The sequence below is a fragment of the Somniosus microcephalus genome, chromosome 5 (assembly GCF_052327205.1).
Source record: "Somniosus microcephalus isolate GS21.2 chromosome 5, FLI_Smic_1.0, whole genome shotgun sequence".
Classification (NCBI taxonomy): Eukaryota; Metazoa; Chordata; class Chondrichthyes; order Squaliformes; family Somniosidae; genus Somniosus; species Somniosus microcephalus.
The window spans coordinates 87,516,518-87,539,059 of NC_140991.1; the positions used below are offsets into that span (position 1 = coordinate 87,516,518).

Consider the following 22,542-nt stretch of genomic DNA (forward strand, 5'->3'; position numbering starts at 1 on the left):
AAGGGAGTGCAACGAAGGTTCACCAGACCGGTTCATGGGATGGGGGAATTGTCCTATGAGGAGAAATTGAGTAGACTAGGCCTATATTCTCTGGAGTTTAGAAGAATGAGAGGTGATCTCATTGAAACATACAAAATTCTTGACAGGGAGGATGTTTCCCCTGGCTGGGGAGTCTAGAACCAGGGGCCAGAGTCTCAGAATAAGGGGTCGGCCATTTAGGACTGAGATGACGAGAACTTTCTTCACTGAGGATGGTGAATCTTTGGAATTCTCTATCCCAGAGGGCTGTGCAGGCTCAGTCGTTGAGTATATTCAAGACAGAGATTGATAGATTTTTGGATATTAAGGGAATCAAGGGATATGGGGATAGTGCAGGAAAGTGGAGTTGAGGTAGATGATCAGCCATGTGCTATAATAGTTTATTTGATTAATACTGCCATCCCCCTTCTTCTTTTCCTTCTCTATCTTTCCTGAATACCTTGTAGCCAGAAATATTAAGTTCCCAATCCTACCCTTCTTTGAGCCAGGACTTTGTTATTGCCACTATATCATAGCCCGATGTGGCAACTTGTGCCTGCAGCTCACCAACCTTTTTTTACCACGCTCCGTGCACTTACGTACATGCATGCCAAACGTACATGCATGGCAAGCCCAACATAGACTACTTCGAACTTACCCCATCTGATCCCTCCCATTTCTGAACTATTCTTTACTCTAGTGCTATTTGTCTCTCCCAGTCCTCTGTTTCTTCTCTCTTTCATCCTGATTCCCATCCCCCCACCCCCCACAGTACTACTTAACCTTCCCACAAGGACATTGGTCCCAGCTCTGTTGAGGTGCAATTTAAATAGTCATACCTTGTAAACTAACAAGAGGTACAACTGTGACCATTTTGGTGAGTGCTACGCTTAAGATATTTCAGTTTTGGCTCCTCTGCACCAGGACTGGCAAATGTATCCTATAGTCGCAAAAATGTAAACATTCAATAAAGTTTGCCATGAAACTTTAAATAGTTTTAGAATGTTGCAGCTCTGGTCACAGTTAACAGGGATTGTTAATTTATATACAAATTAATGGTTTGAGGTGAAATGATAAGATTGAAATTGAAATAACTGGCTCTGTTGACATACAGACGTAAAAGTGAAGCTTGTTTATAGATAGCAAATAAATGAAAAAGCCCTTACACCTCTCCTTGTCTGAGCCATACATCTCCAACACTTTACAGTGCAGCAATTGTCTTCATTCTGGACATGGCAAGCAGAATGATCACCAACATCCATTTCAAATGGGTGAAAGAAGCACATTTATGGGACCAGTATATTATTTCAAAACTATTGCAGGCCACCTCAAATATCTAGATTTGAATATAAAATCACCATTATTAACAGTCTGTGTGGTAAATTGCACTCCCTACTGAGGCACCCTGCAGCAATTTCAAGCATTGCACTCAGCAGTTAGGAAGCCATTGATTTGGGGAACTCATAATTTTCCTGCCTCTGCATGCGCAGACCCTACTGGCATAAGCACTTTGGCTCCTAGTAGAACCAGACCACCAGTTTCTGCACTTTGATTTATTCCTATTTATTTGTGGAGGTTAAGCAAATAAGAGTATTAGATTACCTACCGTAGGTATGCTCTTCCTCATTCGTCAAAAAGTCCAGATTCCACATTACAATCACCTCGCCAGCTGCTTCCTCAGTTCTTTTCTTGATCTTCTATTACTTGAAGCTGTGTTAAACTATTGTGTTACATGGCTTTCATTGTTATGCTGCCTTCTTCCATCAAAGAACTAAGGATATGGTGCAGAATGAGGCCGTACATACCAGAGTGGGAGAAAAAAATCACCTGAATAAAATGCCAGTGCTAGAGTGCATCACCTTTCAATGAATGGTGGCACTTTCTATTTTGTATGTGGAGACTGAACTTTATTTTACTATTTATGAAGTCACAAAAACAGAAAATGCTGGAAATAAAACAACAGGCTAATCAACATCTGTAAATAGATAAATGTTTTGCATTTAGACTCTTCATCATACGTGATGAGATTGTACCAATTTGCAGGGGAGAGAGGTGGAAGAGAAATGTAAAGTGCATTCTGAATGCCACCTTCAGAAAAGAACTACTATACTTCAACCTCTGTAAAAATATGGATTATAGACAGACAAGTATATGCTCTCAGTACATCATATTTTTACATGCCTTTTGATAGGAGAAATATATTAAAACATAAATGCTACATTTGTTCTACTTGGAATCTACTGATTGTTAGTTATCGATTTTAATTTGATGACTAGATTTTAGTTTTATTTGTAAAGTTAAAAATATGTTGCATTGAAAACTACAAAGATAGTAGCTGATAACATTCTGAAAGCTCTGAATAAGAGAACTATGATTTACTATTTTGTCTGAAAATTCACAAATGTTTCTTTGGCACTATATGAATGCATGTTCTTTCCTTCACATCAGGGCAGGCATGGCCTTTAAGGGTAGAGCCCATGCCAGTGTTGCTCCCTATCAGGTGGACACACATAAACAGCTTCCATTTCAACAACAGCAGGCCTAGTGTTGAATATCTAGATGTTCCTGGTTGGCTGAGATGTTACCCCACGACTTGCAGTTTTCCTCTCCTACCAGAAACTTAATTTATAAACCAGGTGAAATTCAAGATGGTCACCATCTATCAGTTTGGTCAAGTATTGTGCCCAGGGAATTGGCTGGTAGCATACTTACACATCATAATTCGTGAATATCAACAAAAAACCTTCAGAATCAGTTTCAGAGCGCAAAGTTACCAGTACAAAGTACTGCCGTCTATCTCTGTGTGACACTCGAGTTTTTAAACCAGGCATCAATTTACAGCAGTAGTGCATTTCAGGTTGCAGCATTTCCACATGTATCTCACCTGGATAACACCAACAACTTGCATTTATATAGCACCTTTAACATAATAAAATGTCCCATGGCACTTCACAGGAGCAATTATCAAACAAAATTTGACACCGAGCCAGGTAAGGAGATATTAGGACAGGTAACCAAAAGCTTTGTCAAAGAGGTAAGTTTTAAGGAGCATCTTAAAGGAGGAGTGGCAGAGAGGATTAGGGAGGGAATTCCAGAGCTAAGGGTCCAGGCAGCTGAACGTACGGCCGCCAATGGTGGAGTGAAGAAAATTGGAGATGCGAAAAAGGCCAGAATTGGAGGAGCGCAGAGATCTTGGAGGGCTGAAGGAAGCTAGAGATAGGGAGGGCGAGGCCATGGAGGAATTTGAAAACAAGGATGAGAATTTTAAAATCGTGGCGTTGTCAGACCGGGAGTCAACCTAGGTCAGTGAGCATGGGGTGATGTGTGAACGGGACTTGGTGCAAGTTAGGATATGGGCAATAGAGTTTTGGATGAGTTCACGTTTAAGGAGGTTGGAAGGTGGGAGACCGGCCATGAGAGCATAGCTGAGAATTTCAACAGCAGATCAGCTGAGAATTTCAACAGCAGATCAGCTGAGGCAAGGGCGGAGATGAGTGATGTTACAGAGGTGGAAGTAGGCGCTCTTGGTGATGGAGAGGATATGGGGTTGGGAAACTGAGTTCAGGGTCAAATAGGACGCCAAGGTTACGAACAGTCTAGTTCAGCCTCAGACAGTGCCCAGGAAGGGGATGGAGTCGGTGGCCAGGGAACATTAGTTTGGGGCAGGGACTGACGACAATGGCTTCGGTCTTCCCAATATTTAATTGGGGGCAATTTCTACTTATCCAATACTGGATGGTGGAGAAGCAACATGAAAAATCAGAGGGAGTGGAGGGATGAGAGAGGTGGTGGTGAGTTAGAGCTGGGTGTCATCAGCATACATGTGGAACGTGACGTGTTTACGGATAATGTTGGTGAGGGGCAACATGCAGATTAGTGGCTGGTTCTAGAGGCAGCTGGTAAAGCTATTCAGCAGAACCTTGGTGTAAAGGGCCAGCGCTTCTTGACCGACCTTAAGAAATCTCAACTGGGATCCAACATTTCCAAACCTCCCTGCAGAGGATCTTCCTACAAGTAGATCAGTTCAGTGTCCTCAAAGTATTGGTCATTCTCTCAGAGAAACAGTCAGCCAACCCAGCCAAGTTTTTTTTGTCTTATAGCATTCCTGTGAAGCACCTTGGGACATTTTACTACGTTAAAGGCGTTATATAAATACAAATTGTTGTTGCATACTGATGGTACTGACCATTTCATAGTGTCAATACTCACATACTTTGAGGGTCCTTAGGCTAAATTTAATCAGCCAATGGCCCTCTTACTCAGCTCCCTTGATTCAGCCAGATTATTCTGGCCTCGGCTTGCCTCATCTGGCAGTTACAGGACAGCAACATTCGTCAAGGGATTCCTCTACATCATCTTTGGCCACTGCTGACAGTAATATCAGATGCTTCCCAGGTAATTAAGATATTCACCTACAAAGCGAATGGGTGCACGGCGAATGGATGCAGGGCAAACGAACCCCAGCCATTTTGGTATATCAACCACCTTAACATTAGCCTTCAAGCCCTATATGCTGAATCATCAAGAGTTGGTGAGGCATGCACTAGTTACATAGAATTACATTGGATATACAGCACTGAAACAGGCTATTCGGCCCAACCAGTCTATGCTGGCATTTATGCTCGCATCCTTCCTCATCTAACACTATCAGCATAGCCCTCTATTCCCTTCTCCCTCATATGCTTATCTAGCCTCCCCTTAAAATCATCTATACTATTCACCTCAACCACTCCCTGTGGTAGAGTTCCACATTCTCGCTACTCTGGGTAAGAAGTTTCTTCCGAATTCCCTATTTGATTTCTTGGTGACTAGCTTATATTGATGGCCTCTAGTTTTGCTCTTCCCCACAAGTGAAAACACTCTCACTGTGTATACTCTATCAAAGCCTTTCATAATTTTAAAGACCTCTATTAGGTCACCCTCAGCCATTTCACCCAGCCTGTTAATTCTTTCGTGATAGGTATAGCCTCCTGTTTCTGGTATCATCCTTGTAAAGTTATGACACTCACAAAGCCCACATTTATATAGAGAGGTCAGTAAGTCGCTTATCAGCACCAATACAGATGAGATAAAAGCAGAAAATGCTGTAAATACTCGGGAGGTCAGCCAGCATCAGTGGAGAAAGAAACAAAGTTAAGTTTTCAGGTTGAGGTCATGACCTTTCTGTTTCTCTCTCCCCAGATGCTGCCTGACCTGCTGAGTATTTCCAGCATTTTCTGTTTTTATTTCAGATTTCTAGTATCTGCAGTATTTTGCGTTTCCAATACAGATGAGGCCTTTTTTGCAGGCTATGCATTTTTTTGCATGCTGAATCGATGCTCCCAGGAACCAGTGGAAAGACAGTCAGACTCTCTCTTCCGATAGAATTTGAAGAATGAAGACCACCCTACTAATGCTGATTCAATAAAAGCACATAAGCATATACCTATTGCTGGGATTACAATGGCCGGCAAATACACCCAAATGTTGAATAATGGATGTGTTAATTGCCATCGCTCAATGTGGTTCGCTTCTACTGTGACTTTAACTTATCAACCTTTTCATCTACTAATGCACAATGATGCCCGAATGATTGTCAGCGTGTTCTGGTCTCGTCACCGCAGCGTCAAATTAACGTCACTTTTAATCAAAGTCTCGCTTGTGAAGTGCTATCAAAACAAGAGTTGATAACAGGCCCAATTGATTTAGACAAGAGGCAAATAACCCATTATTTCAATAGTACTATATCACAATGAATAAAACTCTACAGCACGTTGCTAAAAACACCCTACAAAATCTGTAATCAACCAATGAATGATTGTTGACAAGTGAGATTAAAAATTTAGGGGCAGCAGGAATGTACAGAACTGTCAACAACTTGCTGCTACTTGCAACATTTAAAAATAATCAGTTTGCCTTAAATGAATTAGGGAACTTTTTTGAGTTCCTAATGTGTTGCATCATCTTGGAGACGTAGTAATGACTGAAGTGTTAAAACACAAAGCGGCGGCTTGCAGCCCCTCAAGCTCTCTGTTCGGGTTGTAACAAAAAGGTCAGCGTACTTATTTTCGAAATTCATACTGAATTTTAAAGCGTTTATTGCTGCTATTTCATGCAATATGCCTTACTTCAATTCACACATTAACTAAGCATTAAAAACTGTGCCGTGACTTGGGCTCATAAACAAAACTTAGATTGCAATATAACTCATGTCTAGCCATAGTTGAAGCTGGAATACCAGTAATCTCCGTGGCTGTAAATAAAACCTGAAGATTCAAAAAGTTACGCTGAATTCCCTTATTACTCTCACTGGGCTTATAAAAAGAAAAACTACTTCCAAGAGTGGCATTCGGTTGTACGTGCTGGGGGAGGTCCCTTCTCCCTAGTTTCGTACTCTTCAAATTTGCCATCCCAGTCCCCACCTCCCTCTTCAATCCCAAGACCATCGAGGTCTGTGCCCCGCGCAAACATCTTACAGCCGCGACTCCTTCAACCCCTCATCTCCGACACTTCCAGTGCCTGAGCCGTGTCCCCGGCTCAAGGTTTATGCCTTCCACTCCTGAAATCGTCCCACTGGGAGCTCAGAGCCGGATCTCCCTAAACTTCCCTTCTTCAGCCCCATCTCCCTGAAGCTTTCAGCCTCCAAGCCGGCACCTTCCTAGAAAACTCCAGAGCAGCTCCCTCTAGGTTTAATACCCATGCATGCTCCATTCATATTCCCTTCTACAAACTCCCGACTCTCTCGGGCGCCACTCTGTTTCCCCACCGCCGCGGTCAGTAGCCTGAGCTGCCCCATCGCCAGCCCGGGCTCCGCCCTCAGCCTGTGACCCTGCGGTTCAGTGCCCCGTCGTTAGCCTCAGGTCCCTGGGATGCAGCGGTCTGACCTGGGAAGCCCAGGGTCCTGCCCTTTTGACTGCAGCACTCGCCCCCGCCCGGAGGCTTTGACCTCCGTGACAGCGGCGCATTCTCAATGCCAGTGCCCAGAGTGAACCCAAATTCTGAGGGGGTGCAAGCCCCCGGGCTCGGCGGCAGCGCCGCTTTCCTCTCCGCTCCCCGGGGACGCGGCGCGGACTCTACCCCTCCAGGCCAGTCCAACAAGTGCTGCCAATTATTCAAATTTCCGCACAGCTGCCAACCAATCGCAGCGCTGGCTTCGGCTCGGGCTGGGTCAGAATCGTGCTACGATTGGCTGGAGTTTGGAGAGAGGAAGAGCCCCGAGCCGGTTTCAAGGCGCCTCTTGCCGACGCGCGCCCCGCATTGCGCAGCCAGACGGCAAGGGGCTCCTGGAAACCGGCGACAGGGAACCGATGGAGTGACAAATGGACAGTGGAGTCAGAGCTGGGTTGCTGCTCGAGTTGGGGCTGTTTTTCTTTTTGGCATCTGAATTGCTTCCAGTATAAACTCATATCCCCAAACGTAAGTGTTCAAAATATATATTTAACAAAAAACTTTTGCTGTATTTAATGCCGTAGACCAAATTCTTACACCGAAGTGGAAGAAGTAGTTTGAAGAGAAGGAAAGAGCGAGGGAAAGTATGGCTGTGTGTAATTGTTTCCATCTGGATCTGTGCAAACTTGCGAGCGCTCGCTGGCTGTTTGTGCTCCATCTCTTCCTCCAAGGTTTGGGACCCGTCCGGCCACAGGGGCAGTACAACGGCGAAAGGGGCATCTCGATCCCGGACCACGGCTTCTGCCAGCCCATCTCGATCCCTCTGTGCACGGACATTGCCTACAACCAAACCATCATGCCGAACTTGCTGGGACACACGAATCAGGAAGACGCCGGCCTGGAAGTTCATCAGTTTTACCCGCTGGTGAAAGTGCAGTGTTCGCCCGAGTTGAAGTTTTTCCTGTGCTCCATGTACGCCCCGGTTTGCACCGTGCTGGAGCAGGCCATCCCCCCGTGCCGATCGCTGTGCGAGCGGGCCAGGCAGGGGTGCGAAGCGCTCATGAACAAATTCGGCTTCCAGTGGCCCGAGAGTCTCCGGTGCGAAAACTTTCCCGTCCACGGATCTATCGACCTGTGCGTTGGACAGAACAACACGGATAAGGGCAGCCCTACTTTAGATCCTACCCAATCTTTGCCCGATGCCGGCACCATTTACCCCAGAGCGTACCCCAGCAGGGACCAGTTCATTTGCCCCCGGGTTTTGAAAGTGCCAAGTTACCTGAACTACCACTTTCTGGGGGAGAAGGATTGCGGTGCTCCCTGCGAGCCCTCCCGCACCAACGGCCTGATGTATTTCAGCCAAGAGGAGCTGAAGTTTGCCAGGATTTGGATCGGGATCTGGTCGGTGCTGTGCTGCGCCTCCACTTTATTCACGGTGCTGACCTACCTGGTGGACATGCAGAGGTTCAGCTACCCCGAGCGCCCCATCATTTTCCTGTCGGGCTGCTACACCATGGTGGCCATTGCCTACATCGCCGGCTTCCTGCTGGAAGAAAAAGTGGTCTGCAACGAGAAGTTTGCGGAAGACGGCTACAAGACCGTGGCCCAGGGAACCAAGAAAGAAGGCTGCACCATTCTGTTCATGATGCTCTACTTCTTCAGCATGGCCAGCTCGATCTGGTGGGTGATCCTGTCCCTGACTTGGTTCCTGGCGGCCGGGATGAAGTGGGGCCACGAGGCCATCGAGGCCAACTCCCAGTACTTCCACCTGGCCGCCTGGGCAGTGCCGGCCATCAAGACCATCACCATCCTGGCCGTGGGCCAGGTGGACGGAGATGTGCTGAGCGGGGTCTGCTTCGTGGGGCTCAACAACGTGGACGCGCTGCGAGGCTTCGTGCTGGCGCCGCTCTTCGTCTACCTCTTCATCGGCACCTCCTTCCTGCTGGCCGGCTTCGTGTCCCTCTTCCGCATCCGCACCATCATGAAGCACGACGGCACCAAGACCGAGAAACTGGAGAAGCTGATGGTCCGCATCGGCATCTTCAGCGTCCTCTACACCGTGCCCGCCACCATCGTCATCGCCTGTTACTTTTACGAGCAAGCCTTCAGGGACCAGTGGGAGAAAAGTTGGATCAGCCAGGCTTGCAAAAGTTACGCCATCCCCTGCCCCCCAAGCCAGCACCCACACATGACGCCGGACTTCACCGTCTACATGATCAAATACCTCATGACACTTATAGTGGGCATTACCTCCGGTTTTTGGATCTGGTCTGGTAAGACTTTACATTCATGGCGCAAGTTCTACACGAGACTCACAAACAGTAAGCATGGCGAGACGACAGTGTGAGAGACGCTTTTTAGTCAACATTTCCCCTCCGGAAAGACGGGGAGAAAAACACACACTCACACAAAGTGAAGCCCGAGATTTGAGATGTGACAGACTATATTTCAAATACTGTATGTTTGTAAATAGCATCTGTAAGATTTTTTTGTAATTATATATTTGTATTTAAAATATCACCTCCAGAGGTGTATCTTGTTTCCCCAATTTGTGGAGTTTTTTTTTGAGGGGGAAGGCACTGGTTGTTTCAGTGCTCGTAAAACAAGGATTGTCGTAACTCAACTTGTAGTCGAACACGGAGAACGAACTGCAAATGAGTCAGACTTGAAAGTTGATCCTGGTGCCCGCCAACTCGCATGTCTGAATGTTGAACCTTTCGAGACATAAATTGGACCTGGAGGCAGTGGGACAATTAGTCTTACCCCGGAATGAAAGGCTTCCCTTGGGTCCTAACGCCAACCATGTTAACATCATTATTCTTTACACAACTTAGAAAATTTGAATCGAGAGCGAGGGTAAATAAAATAGACTAAATCATGGCCTCACGCATTACTTTTACCTCTGGACACCCAGATTACAATCTAGCATGATCCACATCTGATGGGTGCCCTGCTTCCCGAATAATAGAATTAATTAATTCTGGTTGCTTTAGTCTTGCATATTAATCTACCCTAAGTGGATTTATACAAAAATACTGGATCAAAAATGAGTCTGAAAACTGAAATTATACAGGGCGTAGGAGCACTTAGTTTTGCTGATTATTTTGATTAATTCCCCTTCCCCATTATTGTCGTCAATAGCAATTTTATTGGCTGGTGCATTAGAAAAAAACTCTCCATTGTTATGTTAATGTAGTCTTATTGAAAGATCATCCTCGATACATCTTTGTTATAGATTGTTTTGACTTGGCTTTGCTTTTACATTTTTGTTGGAGAGACAGCAAATACTGCTTTTCTGTAGCACCACATAAAGAAATTGTTTAAAAGTCTGAAAACCAGGTGGGAATGTTTATACTTAACAGACACTGAACAGCTGAATAAGCAAAATTAACACTCTTGGTAGCCTTTTTTTTTCTTTTTTAGAGGGCAGGGGGAATATTGAACTTCAGAAGCATGTGAACTCAATAGAGGTTGAGCTGAGGGTAATGTTAGGACCCAGAGGTAGTCCTTGGTATGGGGTAGAGCAGAATAAGGCTCAGTCAATGTTTTATTAGTGCTGAAAAAAATTCCCATTCTATTCCAAGCGAGTGGTCCAGAAAACAAATTATCTGTAGAAATACGGTGTAGTACCATACCCAGTACATTTAATCCATTGATTGAAATGTGGGCCATTCCTGTCAGAAAATGGCAAATGCCCTTTTTTTCCATTGTACTATATTACAAGCATTTTAGTACAAGCAGTACAAACATTTTAAAGGCACAATAACTGCACATACAGGCATTTTTATTGTACTGTATTTTAAAATAATTTGCATGATTGTTATCAAATAATTAATAGGAGTCTGTAGCCATAACACCGTACAAGCCTGTACTCATGGTTCAAATTCATTATTGGCTTCAAGTCCCTGATGAGCAAAAAATGTCTGAACTTGGTATTCATTTATTCTTGTTCACCATTACAGAATCCTTTTATATTTATAGAGCAATAGAAAAGTTTATATATTCCATATTTTTAATTTCTTTGAAATAAAACTTCCAACTTTTTGTACAAAATTAAATCGAGTCTGCCTTAACAGAAGTTTATGTGTGCTTAAAACAAAATCAGGAATACACTGTCATAACGTATTGTACAATTTGATATTAAATTCAGCCTTCCAGGGGAAATGCTTATTGGTTTGCTATTTGGTAAAATATAGTGTTTTTTTTATTAGCTGTGTTTTCATAAGCTTACCTGCTCTTTGAGATCAGAACAAATGAACAATAGATCTTTTTGATTATCGTATTGCATTTTTTTCATAAAATATTTAAATAGTTTTAAACCTTACCCTAATGTCACACATTAAATAAGATTTCCCATATCTATAAGTAAACAGCAAAAGCACAAATTTGCCCATTAGTCTGTATGACTTCAGATAAGCCATTTAAACTTGAGCGTCCATCCAAACAATTAAAACACAACAATTTTTAAAAGCCCACACATACTTGTATCCCCGAATCTGTGTAAGGCTTGCAGAAATTAATTTGTTAACCCTTTTGAGTACTTAAGGATACATTTTAACACTAGATTTCAAAATATATGTACATATAAATCACAATGTTTCCATCAGGATTAGAAGATCAATATAGAATTTTAAGTATGGCAGGTATTTATTTAAAAAAAAAGTAAAAGGTTAGACACTAGACCGAATTTTAGTGTAGGCAGTTGAATGCAGTAGGATCTCAAATACCCTATGTATTGGGAGCCTTGTGTGTGCTTTATGAGCTCATTTGGAAATTGCTATGAATTGTTCTGCATGTTTCTCTAATTCTGCTTTACAATATATTTAGAATTAGAATTTTTGGGGTAAATATTTTACAAATCAAGTGTATCTTTTGAAGCTATAAAGACCTGTAGTACTCCACAATCATGACACAATCCTAATTCTGATTTGACAGTATCCACAAATAAATTCACACGTCACTTATCTACATGATTCTAACCAGGTTTACAGGTTATACATTTTTAAAAATCCATCAGTGTTTTTAATTTTAATAATGGGGATGAAATGTTGAAAATCAAAATGGTAAGTGGTTGAATTATCTCAAAGACTCTTGCTTTAGCATAAAACCTACTGGAACAGCCTCGGGATCTCTGGAGTCTATGATATAAACACATCATTAACACCAAACTGCAATTCAAAACAGTCCGTGTATTTAATTTCATTGCAATAACCATTATAGTTTTATGAAGATAAATGTATGCATTTGTCAAGGTCACACACCAGCTGCTTTGTGATGCTTTTCTAAAAGTAGTAGACCATTATTAACTGCCTTAATCTGTGGATATATTTATGCATATCCCACGCAGAACAGACTCTCTAATCCTTGTTTATTTCCTAAGGGAGTGGCAGATTATTCCATACACGTGACTGGATTTTGGGAACCAAATTTCTGGTTTACTGTTCAGTTCTTAGATCCTATTTTTGGAAGTTGGTCATTAAATAGTATTTCCACAAGCTTCATTATCCTTCCTCTTTAAATAGCCAGACACACTAGAGGTGCCTTTCTGCATTTAAATTGTGTAGTTTTAAGCGTGCCCAGTGCTAATTACTGAACTTCTAATTACTCTATACAGTAACACAGTGAGTGCATGTTTTTAGACAGGTGCGCACTTGGTGAATAATTTAAGAGTAAAGTTCATATAAATTGTAAAAAAAAAAAAATTGGGGGTAACATTAAAGAACCAGATTCTCAAAAGCCATGTTTAAGACAGTTTACTGTATACAGTAGTTTAACAAATAAATCATCAAAAATACATCACTGATTCTTACCAACATTTCAAAAGGAGTTTGAAATTAATATTTTATTCCAACCTATTTATCACTTAAATAGTTTTTTTTAAAGATTCAAAATGGAGGAACTGTGATACAGGGTTTACCTTATTTTTAAATGTTTGACCATTAAAAAGGATTTTAGTTAACTCAAACTATTAGCATTAAACATTATTTTAAAATTCACATCAATGGCTGCTTTTATTTGATCACATCTATGACATTATTAACCTATATTTACATTTTCACTTAATCTAGGCAGATATTGTTAGGAGTAACATTGCCAAATAACTGATGCCAAAATACATTTTTTCAGTACTTATTAAATCTAATGTTCTGGGCTGATGGGATTTTCCATTATGCAATGCTACAAAATAAGCTTCTGGTATGCAAATTTCTTATTTCCAAGCCATCATATTAATACATCATTTTGTTTTAAATAACCTTACCTGCACAACAATTCTCAGAGTTTTGGTTCCACAGACAAGATAACTCTAGTAAATTAAGTAATACCTAATCTATATTTTATAATCTTTATTATCAGCCCTTAAAAGAAAGACTGTCAGAAGCTGCTTTAGCTCCTAGGTCAAGAATGTTTGCATACTGCGTTCCTGACAGGGAAGCCACGCTTCGTCACTGCCTTGGAATTCCTCAAGTCTGCCTTCAAAGCATAGGTAATTGTAATGGAACATAAACATGGTATAAGAGATTTACAGTTTTTTAGTGTTCAAGTTGTACGGTGACTTTTATTGCAACATTTTACTTTTAAGTCTGTCAGTTAAAACCAAATCTTTCATAGAACATTTAAAAAAATGAAAACAAATGCACAAGGTTTTTTGTTGTTGTTGCAAAGTAAGTTGTTAGTCCTGAAAGCCATGTATCAATCAAAGACTGCAATTATAATCAGTTACAATTTGTGGATGGAGAAGAATTCTAGACCCATGTCAAATTAACACATTACTGCAAAAAACTCTGTAGGACTGAAGAAGATCAGCACTATAGTATTTTACATACAGAGTAACAATTGGTAGGGAGAATGTTATGTGTAGGAGAACTGAATTATCACATTGGGGATTTAAGGTGTCACAATAAACAGCAAGAGCAAAACTCATAGTGGGATGATTTCATGAATAAGCAATTCCAGCAGGAAACCTCACCTGTTGGCCGTGCATACTTGGGAACCCTGGCACTCTCCCCACATAATTTCCCGCTATGTGTGGTCAGGCGCTCCAGTGATAGTGTGTGTTCATAGATTTGGCTGTATCTCTATATGCAGCTGGGGGAGGATGAGGATTATTCTGTTTAAGTAACTAAGTAAGGCTGGAGTGATTAATGAACTGCAACACAGTATCCGTGATGTCAGCTTCAACTTTGTAATTTATCGCAACAAAATCGCTCATTTGTTACTGCCTTAAAATACACTTCGAAACAACTCTTCCACATTTAACAAAATTGGACGTGGGAATAACTAATCACAATCAAAGTTTATGCAATCATCAAAATATGAAGGTTATGAACCAGGAAACACACCCACTCACCTAGTCAAAGTATAATCACAAAAATTGAAACAATCCACGACTTTTTAATAAATGGTTACCAAATTATGCCCCATGCTTACAAGTCACTGAACGGCTGCAGGGCATTCTGAAGGGGGAGGGTGAACAGGCAGAGGTCGTGGTTCACATTGGGACCAACGACATAGGTAGGAAGAGGGATGAGGTCCTGCAGCAAGAATTTAGGGAGCTAGGTAGCAGATTAAAGAGCAGGACCTCAAAGGTTGTAATCTCTGGATTACTCCCGGTGCCACGTGCTAGTGATAGTATAGGAATAGGAGGATAGAGCAGATGAATGCGTGGCTAAAGAGTTGGTGCAGGAGGGAGGGCTTTAGTTTCCTGGATCACTGGGCCTGCTTCTGGGGAAGGTGAGACTTGTACAAGTCGGACGGGTTGCACCTGAACCAGAGCGGGACAAATATCCTTGCGGGGAGGTTTGCTAGCACTGTTCGGGGGGGTTTAAACTAAAATGGCAGGGGGTTGGGAACCTGAGCAGGGAGACAGAGGAAAGAAAAACAGGGATAAAAGCAAAAGATAGGAAGGAGAAAAACAAAAGTGGCAGTCAGAGAAATCAACGGTTTAAATCAAACGTGGCCACAGTAAATAATAATTCTAATAGGTCTAAGAGCGTTAAAAAAACAAGCCTGAAGGTGTTGTGGCTTAATGCGAAGAGCATTTGTAATAAGGTGGATGAATTGGCTGCGCAAATAGAGGTAAACGAATATGATTTGGTTGGGATTACGGAAACGTGGTTCAAGGATGGCCAAGACTGGGAACTCAACATCCAGGGGTTTTCGATATTCAGGAAAGATAGGCAAAAAGGAAAGGGAGGTGGGGTAGCATTACTGGTTAAAGAAGGGATTAATACAATTGTAATGAAGGATATTAGCTCTGATGATGTGGAATCTGTATGGGTAGAATTCAGAAATACTAAGGGGAAAAAAACATTAGTGGGAGTGGTGTATAGACCTCCAAACAGTAAGGCGGAGGTTGGGGATGGCATTAAAAGGGAAATTTTAAAAGCAGTCTTCATGGGTGACTTTAATCTACATATAGATTGGGCCAACCAAATTAGTAACAATACTGTGGAGGAGGAATTCCTGGAATGTTTACGGGATGGTTTCCTGGACCAATATGTCGAGGAACCAACCAGAGATCAGGCCATCTTAGACTGGGTATTATGTAACGAGAAAGGATTAATTAGCAATCGTGTTGTACGAGGCCCCTTGGGTCGGAGCGATCATAATATGATCGAATTCTTCATTAAGATGGAGAATAAGTTGACTCAGAGACAAGGGTCCTCAATTTAAATAAAGGAAACTACGATGGTCTGAGGAGCGAGTTGGGTAGGATTGATTGGGGAATGGCACTCAAAGGGTTGACGGTGGATAGGCAATGGCAAACATTCAAAGACCGAATGGATGAGCTACAGAATTTGTTCATTCCAGTTTGGCATAAAAATAAAACAAAAAAGGTGACTCAACCGTGGCTAACAAGGGAAATTAGGGATAGCATAAGATCCAAGGGGAGGACATATAAATTGGCTAGAAAAAGCAATAATCCTGAGGATTGGGAGCAGTTTAGGAGTCAACAAAGGAGGACAAAGGGATTAATTAAGAAAGGGAAAATAGAATATGAGAGTAAGCTTGCAGGGAACATAAAAACTGACTGTAAAAGCTTTTATAGATATGTGAAGAGAAAAAGATTGGTGAAGTCAAGCGTAGGTCCCTTGCAGTCAGAATCAGGGGATTTTATAATGGGAAACAAGGAAATGGCTGACCAACTAAATACATACCTTGTTTCTGTCTTCACAAAGGAGGACACAAATAACCTCCCAGAGATGCCGGGGAACATAGGGTCTGATGAAAGGGAGGAACTGAAAGAAATCAGTATTTGTAGGGAAATGGTGTTAGGAAAATTGATGGGACTGAAGGCCGATAAATCCCCAGGGCCTGATGGTCTACATCCCAGGGTACTTAAGGAAGTGGTCCTAGAGATAGTAGATGCATTGCTGGTCATCTTCCAGAACTCGATAGACTCTGGAACGGTACCCATGGATTGGAGGGTAGCTAATGTTACCCCACTATTCAAAAAAGGTGGTAGAGAAAAAGCGGGGAATTATAGACCGGTAAGCCTGACATCGGTAGTGGGGAAAATGCTAGAGTCCATTATAAAAGATGTAATAGCAGAGCACTTGGAAAGCAGTGACAGGATCGGACAAAGTCAACATGGATTTACAAAAGGTAAATCATGCTTGACTAATCTACTGGAATTTTTTGAGGATGTAACTGGTAAAATAGATAAGGGAGAACCAGTGGATGTGGTGTATTTGGACTTTCAGAAGGCTTTCGATAAGGTCCCACATAAGAGATTAGCATGCAAAATTAAGGCACATGGGATTGGGGGCAAGGTATTGACTTGGATAGAGAACTGGTTGGCGGACAGAAAGCAAAGAGTTGGAATAAACGGGTTGTTTTCCGAGTGGCAGGCAGTGACTAGTGGGGTACCGCAAGGATCGGTCCTAGGACCCCAGCTGTTCACAATATATATTAATGATCTGGATGAGGGAATTGGATGTAATATCTCCAAATTTGCAGACGACACACAGCTGGGTGGGAGGGTATGCTGTGAAGAGGATGTCGTGAAACTCCAGTACGATTTGGACAGGTTGGGTGATTGGGCAGAAACATGGCAAATGCACTATAATGTGGATAAATGTGAGGTTATCCACTTTGGTGGCAAAAACAGGAAGGCAGATTATTATTTGAATGGCAATAGATTGGGAGAAGGGGAAGTGCAAAGAGACCTGGGTGCTATTGTGCACCAGTCGCTGAAGGTAAGCATGCAGGTGCAGCAGGCGGTTAAGAAGGCAAATGGTATGTTGGCCTTCGTAGCAAGAGGGTTCGAGTACAGGAACAAGAATGTCTTGCTACAGTTGTACAGGGCCTTGGTGAGACCGCACCTTGAGTATTGTGTGCAGTTTTGGTCACCTTACCTGAGGAAGGACGTTCTTGCCATGCAGGGAGTGCAACGAAGATTCACTAGGCTGATACCTGGGATGGCAGGAATGACGTATGAGGAGAGATTGTGTCTATTGGGCTTATACTCATTGGAGTTTAGAAGATTGAGAGGGGATCTCATCGAAACCTATAAAATTCTGTCAGGTCTGGACAGACTAGATGCAGGAAGGATGTTTCTGATGGCCGGGGAGTCCAGAACCAGGGGTCATAGTCTAAGGATAAGGGGTAAGCCATTTAGGACTGAAATGAGGAGGAATTTCTTCACCCAGAAAGTGGTGAACCTGTGGAATTCTCTGCCACAGAGGGTGGTGGAGGCCATTTCATTAAATATATTCAAGAAAGAGTTGGATATATTTCTTGAGGCTAAAGGGATCAAGGGATATGGGGAGAAGGCAGGGACAGGGTACTGAATTTGGATGATCAGCCATGATCTCATTGAATGGCGGAGCAGGCTTGAGGGGCCGAATGGCCTACTCCTGCTCCTATCTTCTATGTTTCTATGTATTGGTACAAATCATATGATAGGATCAGGGACATGTGACTGCAAGAACTAGTGGTAAGAATGCAATATTTTTAAGCCAGTTAGAAAAATGTTCATGCTCTTGAAAAAATGTTGTCAATTCTTTCCATGTAAAATTGACTAATTTGTTGGGGATGAGCAATAAATATGACCTATATTGTCAGTGAAGCCTAGATCCCACGAACAAATACAAAAATTACTTTTTAGTTGGATCATAGCAGTAGAATCAAAATGTTCCTATAAGATCAGTAGATATCCTATGGTGTTGCTCATGGGTAGTCTGGGGCCTGCAGTGCAGTTTCTGATAATTATACATGATAATGCTGTAATACAACAAGTTTACTGGAATCAATATAGAAAAGAAAGACATGGATTTATATAGTGCCTTTCGCGACCTCAGGATATCCGAAAGTACTTTGGCCTATAAATTCAAGATCGCTAAAAACCTGCCAGTTCCACGACGGGCCAGAGTTAACGACCGCCGAAATTGATGGCGCTGGCAGGACCGGGATATTCGTGCTGGTTGCTAATTAACACTAGCCCAGCACTAAACTCACCGTGCAAGGCTGTTTTCGTGGTGTTAGTCCTGGTAGGAAGCCCAATGAAGCCCAATGTAGCGTGGCCGTAGCGTCATTGCAGCAAGAACAGCCATCTCTCAAAGCAAGGCTGTCATTTCAGAAAACAGTGTGGTCCCTTAAAGGGGAACTGTCTTCTAAAATGAAAAAATAAAAATTATTTAAAAAATAGCAGTTTTAGCCTTTAGGCTCAACTGCCTTCTGAAAAAAAATTACAATAAAAAGAAATCCCAAATGGGAGTATTCAGCTCTTAAAGCGGGCTTTTTTTTACAGAGGCTAGTGTCGGGAGCGGAGAGAGCGGCGGTACAGTAAGTACTTAAACACACTTTCGCAGGCTTTTTTACAGTGGCCAGTGTCGGGAGGAGCAGAGAGCGGCGGTACAGTGAGTAGTGAAACTCACTTTCGCAGGGTTTTTTACAGCGACTTACCAATCTCAAAGACCGGCGGTGGCGTTCCGGAGCCACGTCATGATTCAAAAAGTGATGCAGGCAAGAGGAAGCAGCTGATTGGGTGAGCACAGCCAGGTGAGTATTTATATACTACTCTATAGTTTGACAGTTAAGATTAATAGTTTATAAAATTTAGACGGTCTTCATTTTTGTGGTTATAGTTTCTTACGTCTCTGTTGTGTATCGGGGAGTGCTAGTAACCAAGGGCCCTTGAGTATATCATTTAATTGTAGTGTAATTAGTGGTATTGATTTGATTTAAATTAATTTAAAGTAAGTAAAGGGTAAGTCATGGCAGGACAGCTCAGCCCCGTGGCATGCTCCTCCTGCGCTATGTGGGAAATCAGGACACTTTCTGTGTCCCTGATAACCATGTGTGCGGGAAGTGTATCCAGCTGCAGCTCCTAACAGACCGCATTGTGGCGCTGGAGCTGCGAATGGATACATACTGGAGCATTCGTGATGCTGAGGACATTGTGGATTGCACGTTTAGGGAGTTGGTCACACTGCAGGTAAAGGGAATGGGTGAACTCCAGGCAGAGTAGTAGGCGCAAGCAGGTAGTACAGGGGTCCCCTGTGGCCATCCCCCTCTCAAACAGATATACCACTTTGGATATTATTGAGGGAGATGGCTTATCGGGGGAAGGCAGCAGCAGCCAACTTCCTGGCACCATGGGTGGTTCTGCTGCACAGGACAGGAGGAAAAAGATTGGGAGAGCTATAGTGATAGGGGATTCTATTGTAAGGGGAATAGATAGGTGTTTTTGTGGCCACAAACGAGACTCCAGGATGGTGTGTTGCCTCCCTGGTGCAAGGGTCAAGGATGTCTCAGAACGGCTGCAGAACATTTTGGAAGGGGAGGGTGAACAGCCGGTTGTCGTGGTGCATATAGGTGCCAACAATATAGGTATAAAGCGGGATGAGGTCCTAAAAGCTGAATATAGGGAGTTAGGAGGTAAATTTAAAAATAGGACCTCAAAGGTAGTAATCTCAGGATTGCTACCAGTGCCACGTGCTAGTCAGAGTAGAAATAGAAGGATATTTCAGATGAATACGTGGCTGGAGGAATGGTGCAAGAGGGAGGGATTCAATTTCCTGGGACATTGGAACCGGTTCTGGGGGAGGTGGGACCAGTACAAACTGGATTGTTTGCACCTGGGCGGGACTGGGACCAATGTCCTAGGGGGAGTGTTTGCTAGTGCTGTTGGGGAGGGTTTAAATTAAAATGGCAGGGGGTTGGGAACCTGTGCAGGGAGACAGAGGAAAGGGAAGCAAGGATAGAAACAAAAGACAGGAAGGAGAAAAGCAAAAGTGGAAGGCAGAGAAATCAAGGGTGTAAATCAAACAGGGCTACAGTAAATAATAATTCTAAGAGTGTTAATAAAAACAAGCCTGAAGGCTTTGTGTCTTAATGCGAGGAGCATTCGTAATAAGGTGGATGAATTAGCTGCAGAAATAGATGTAAACGGATATGATGTAATTGGAATTACGGAGACATGGCTCCAGGGTGACCAAGGCTGGGAATTCAACATCCAGGGGTATTCAATATTCAGGAAGGACAGGCAAAAAGTAAAAGGAGGTGGGGTAGCATTGCTGGTTAAAGAGGAGATTAACACAATAGTAAGGAAGGATATTAGCTCTGATGATGTGGAATCTGTATGGGTAGAGCTGAGAAATACCAAGGGGCAGAAAACATTAGTGGGAGTTATATACAGACCCCCAAACAGTAATGCTGAGGTTGGGGATGGCATTAAATGGGAAATTAGAAACGCGTGCAATAAGGGCACAGCAGTTATCATGGGTGACTTTAATTTACATATAGATTGGGCTAACCAAATTAGTAACAATACTATGGAGGAGGAATTCCTAGAGTGTATACAGGATGGTTTCCTGGACCAATATGTCGAGGAACCAACTAGAGATCAGGCCATCTTAGACTGGGTATTGTGTATTGAGAAAGGATTAATTAGCAATCTTGTTGTACGAGGCCCCTTGGGGAGGAGCAATCATAATATGATAGAATTCTTCATTAAGATGGAATGTGAAGTAGTTGACTCAGAGACTAGGGTCCTGAATTTAAATAAAGGAAACTACGATGGTATGAGGCGCGAGTTGGCTAAGATGGATTGGGGAACATTACTTAAAAGGTTGACGGTGGATAGGCAATGGCAAACATTTAAAGATCGCATGGATAAACTACAGAGTTTGTTCATCCCTCTTTGGCATAAAAATAAAACAAAAAAGGTGGCTCAACCGTGGCTAACAAGGGAAATTAGGGATAGCATAAGATCCAAGGAGAGGACATATAAATTGGCCAGAAAAAGCAGCAAAACTAAGGATTGGGAGCAGTTTAGGATTCAGCAAAGGAGGACAAAGGGATTAATTAAGAGGGGGGAAATAGTATATGACAGTAAGCTTGCAGGGAACATAAAAACTGACTAAAAGCTTCTGTGGATATGTGAAGAGAAAAAGATTGGTGAAACCAAGCGTAGGTCCCTTACAGTCAGAATCAGGGGAATTTATAATGGGGAACAAAGAATTGATAGACCAATTAAATACATACTTTGGTTTTGTCTTCACAAAGGAGGACACAAATAACCTTCCAGAGATTTCGAGGAACATAGGGTCTAATGAGAGGGAGGAATTGAATGAAATCAGTATTTGTAGGGAAATGCTGTAGGGAAATTGACGGGATTGAAGGCCGATAAATCCCCAGGGCCTGATAATCTACATCCTAGGGTACTTAAGGAAGTGGCCCTAGAAATAGTAGATGTATTGCTGATCATCTTCCAAAATTCTGCAGACTCTGGAATAGTTCCATGGATTGGAGGGTAGCTAATGTAACCCCACTATTTAAAAAAGGTGGTAGAGAGAAAACGGGGAATTATAGACCGGTAAGCCTGACATCGGTAGTGGGGAGAATGCTAGAGTCCATTATAAAAGATGTAATAGCAGAGCACTTGGAAAACAGTGACAGGATCGGACAAAGCCAACATGGATTTACAAAAGGTAAATCATGCTTGACTAATCTACTGGAATTTTTTTAGGATGTAACTGGTAGAATAGATAAAGGAGTACCAGTGGATGTGGTGTATTTGGACTTTCAGAAGGCTTTCGATAAGGTCCCGCATAAGAGACTGGCATGCAAAGTTAAAGCATTTGGGATTGGGGGTAAGTTACTGACTTGGATAGAGAACTGGTTGGCAGACAGGAAGCAAAGAGTTGGAATGATCGGGTCTTTTTCAGAGTGGCAGGCAGTGACTAGTGGGGTACCGCAGGGATCGGTGCTAGGACCCCAGCTATTCACAATATATATTAATGATCTAGACAAGGGAACTAGATGTAATACCTCCAAGTTTGCAGACAGCACTCTGGGTGGGAGTGTGTGCTGTGAGGAGGATGCAGAGAAACTCCAGTATGATTTGGACAGGTTGGGTGATTGGGCAGATGCATGGCAGATGCAGTATAATGTGGATAAATGTGAGGTTATCCATTTTGGTGGCAAAAACAGGAAGACAGATTATTAGCTGAACGGCAATAGATTGGGAAAAGGGGAAGTGCAACGAGACCTGGGTGTCCTTGCGCACCAGTCACTGAAGGTAAGGATGCAGGTGCAGCAGGCGGTTAAAAAGGCAAATGGTATGTTGGCCTTCATAGCGAGAGGATTCGAGTACAGGAGCAAGGATGTCTTGCTGCAGTTGTACAGGGCCTTGGTGAGACCACACCTTGA

At 42.8% G+C, this 22,542-nt stretch overlaps 1 protein-coding gene across 1 annotated transcript; it reads left to right on the plus strand.

The window, feature by feature from the left end:
- Positions 1–7,044: 7,044 nt before the first annotated feature.
- LOC147117183 (frizzled-1-like) lies at positions 7,045–12,881 on the plus strand. The gene has a single exon (XM_085987949.1). The coding sequence runs from the start codon at positions 7,532–7,534 to the stop codon at positions 9,230–9,232; it is 1,701 nt and encodes a 566-aa protein (XP_085844075.1). The 5' UTR covers positions 7,045–7,531; the 3' UTR covers positions 9,233–12,881.
- Positions 12,882–22,542: the final 9,661 nt, after the last annotated feature.

Bases quoted from the DNA above. Each gene is read 5' to 3' on its own strand.
- LOC147117183 (XM_085987949.1), top strand. From the start codon at position 7,532: ATGGCTGTGTGTAATTGTTTCCATCTGGATCTGTGCAAACTTGCGAGC.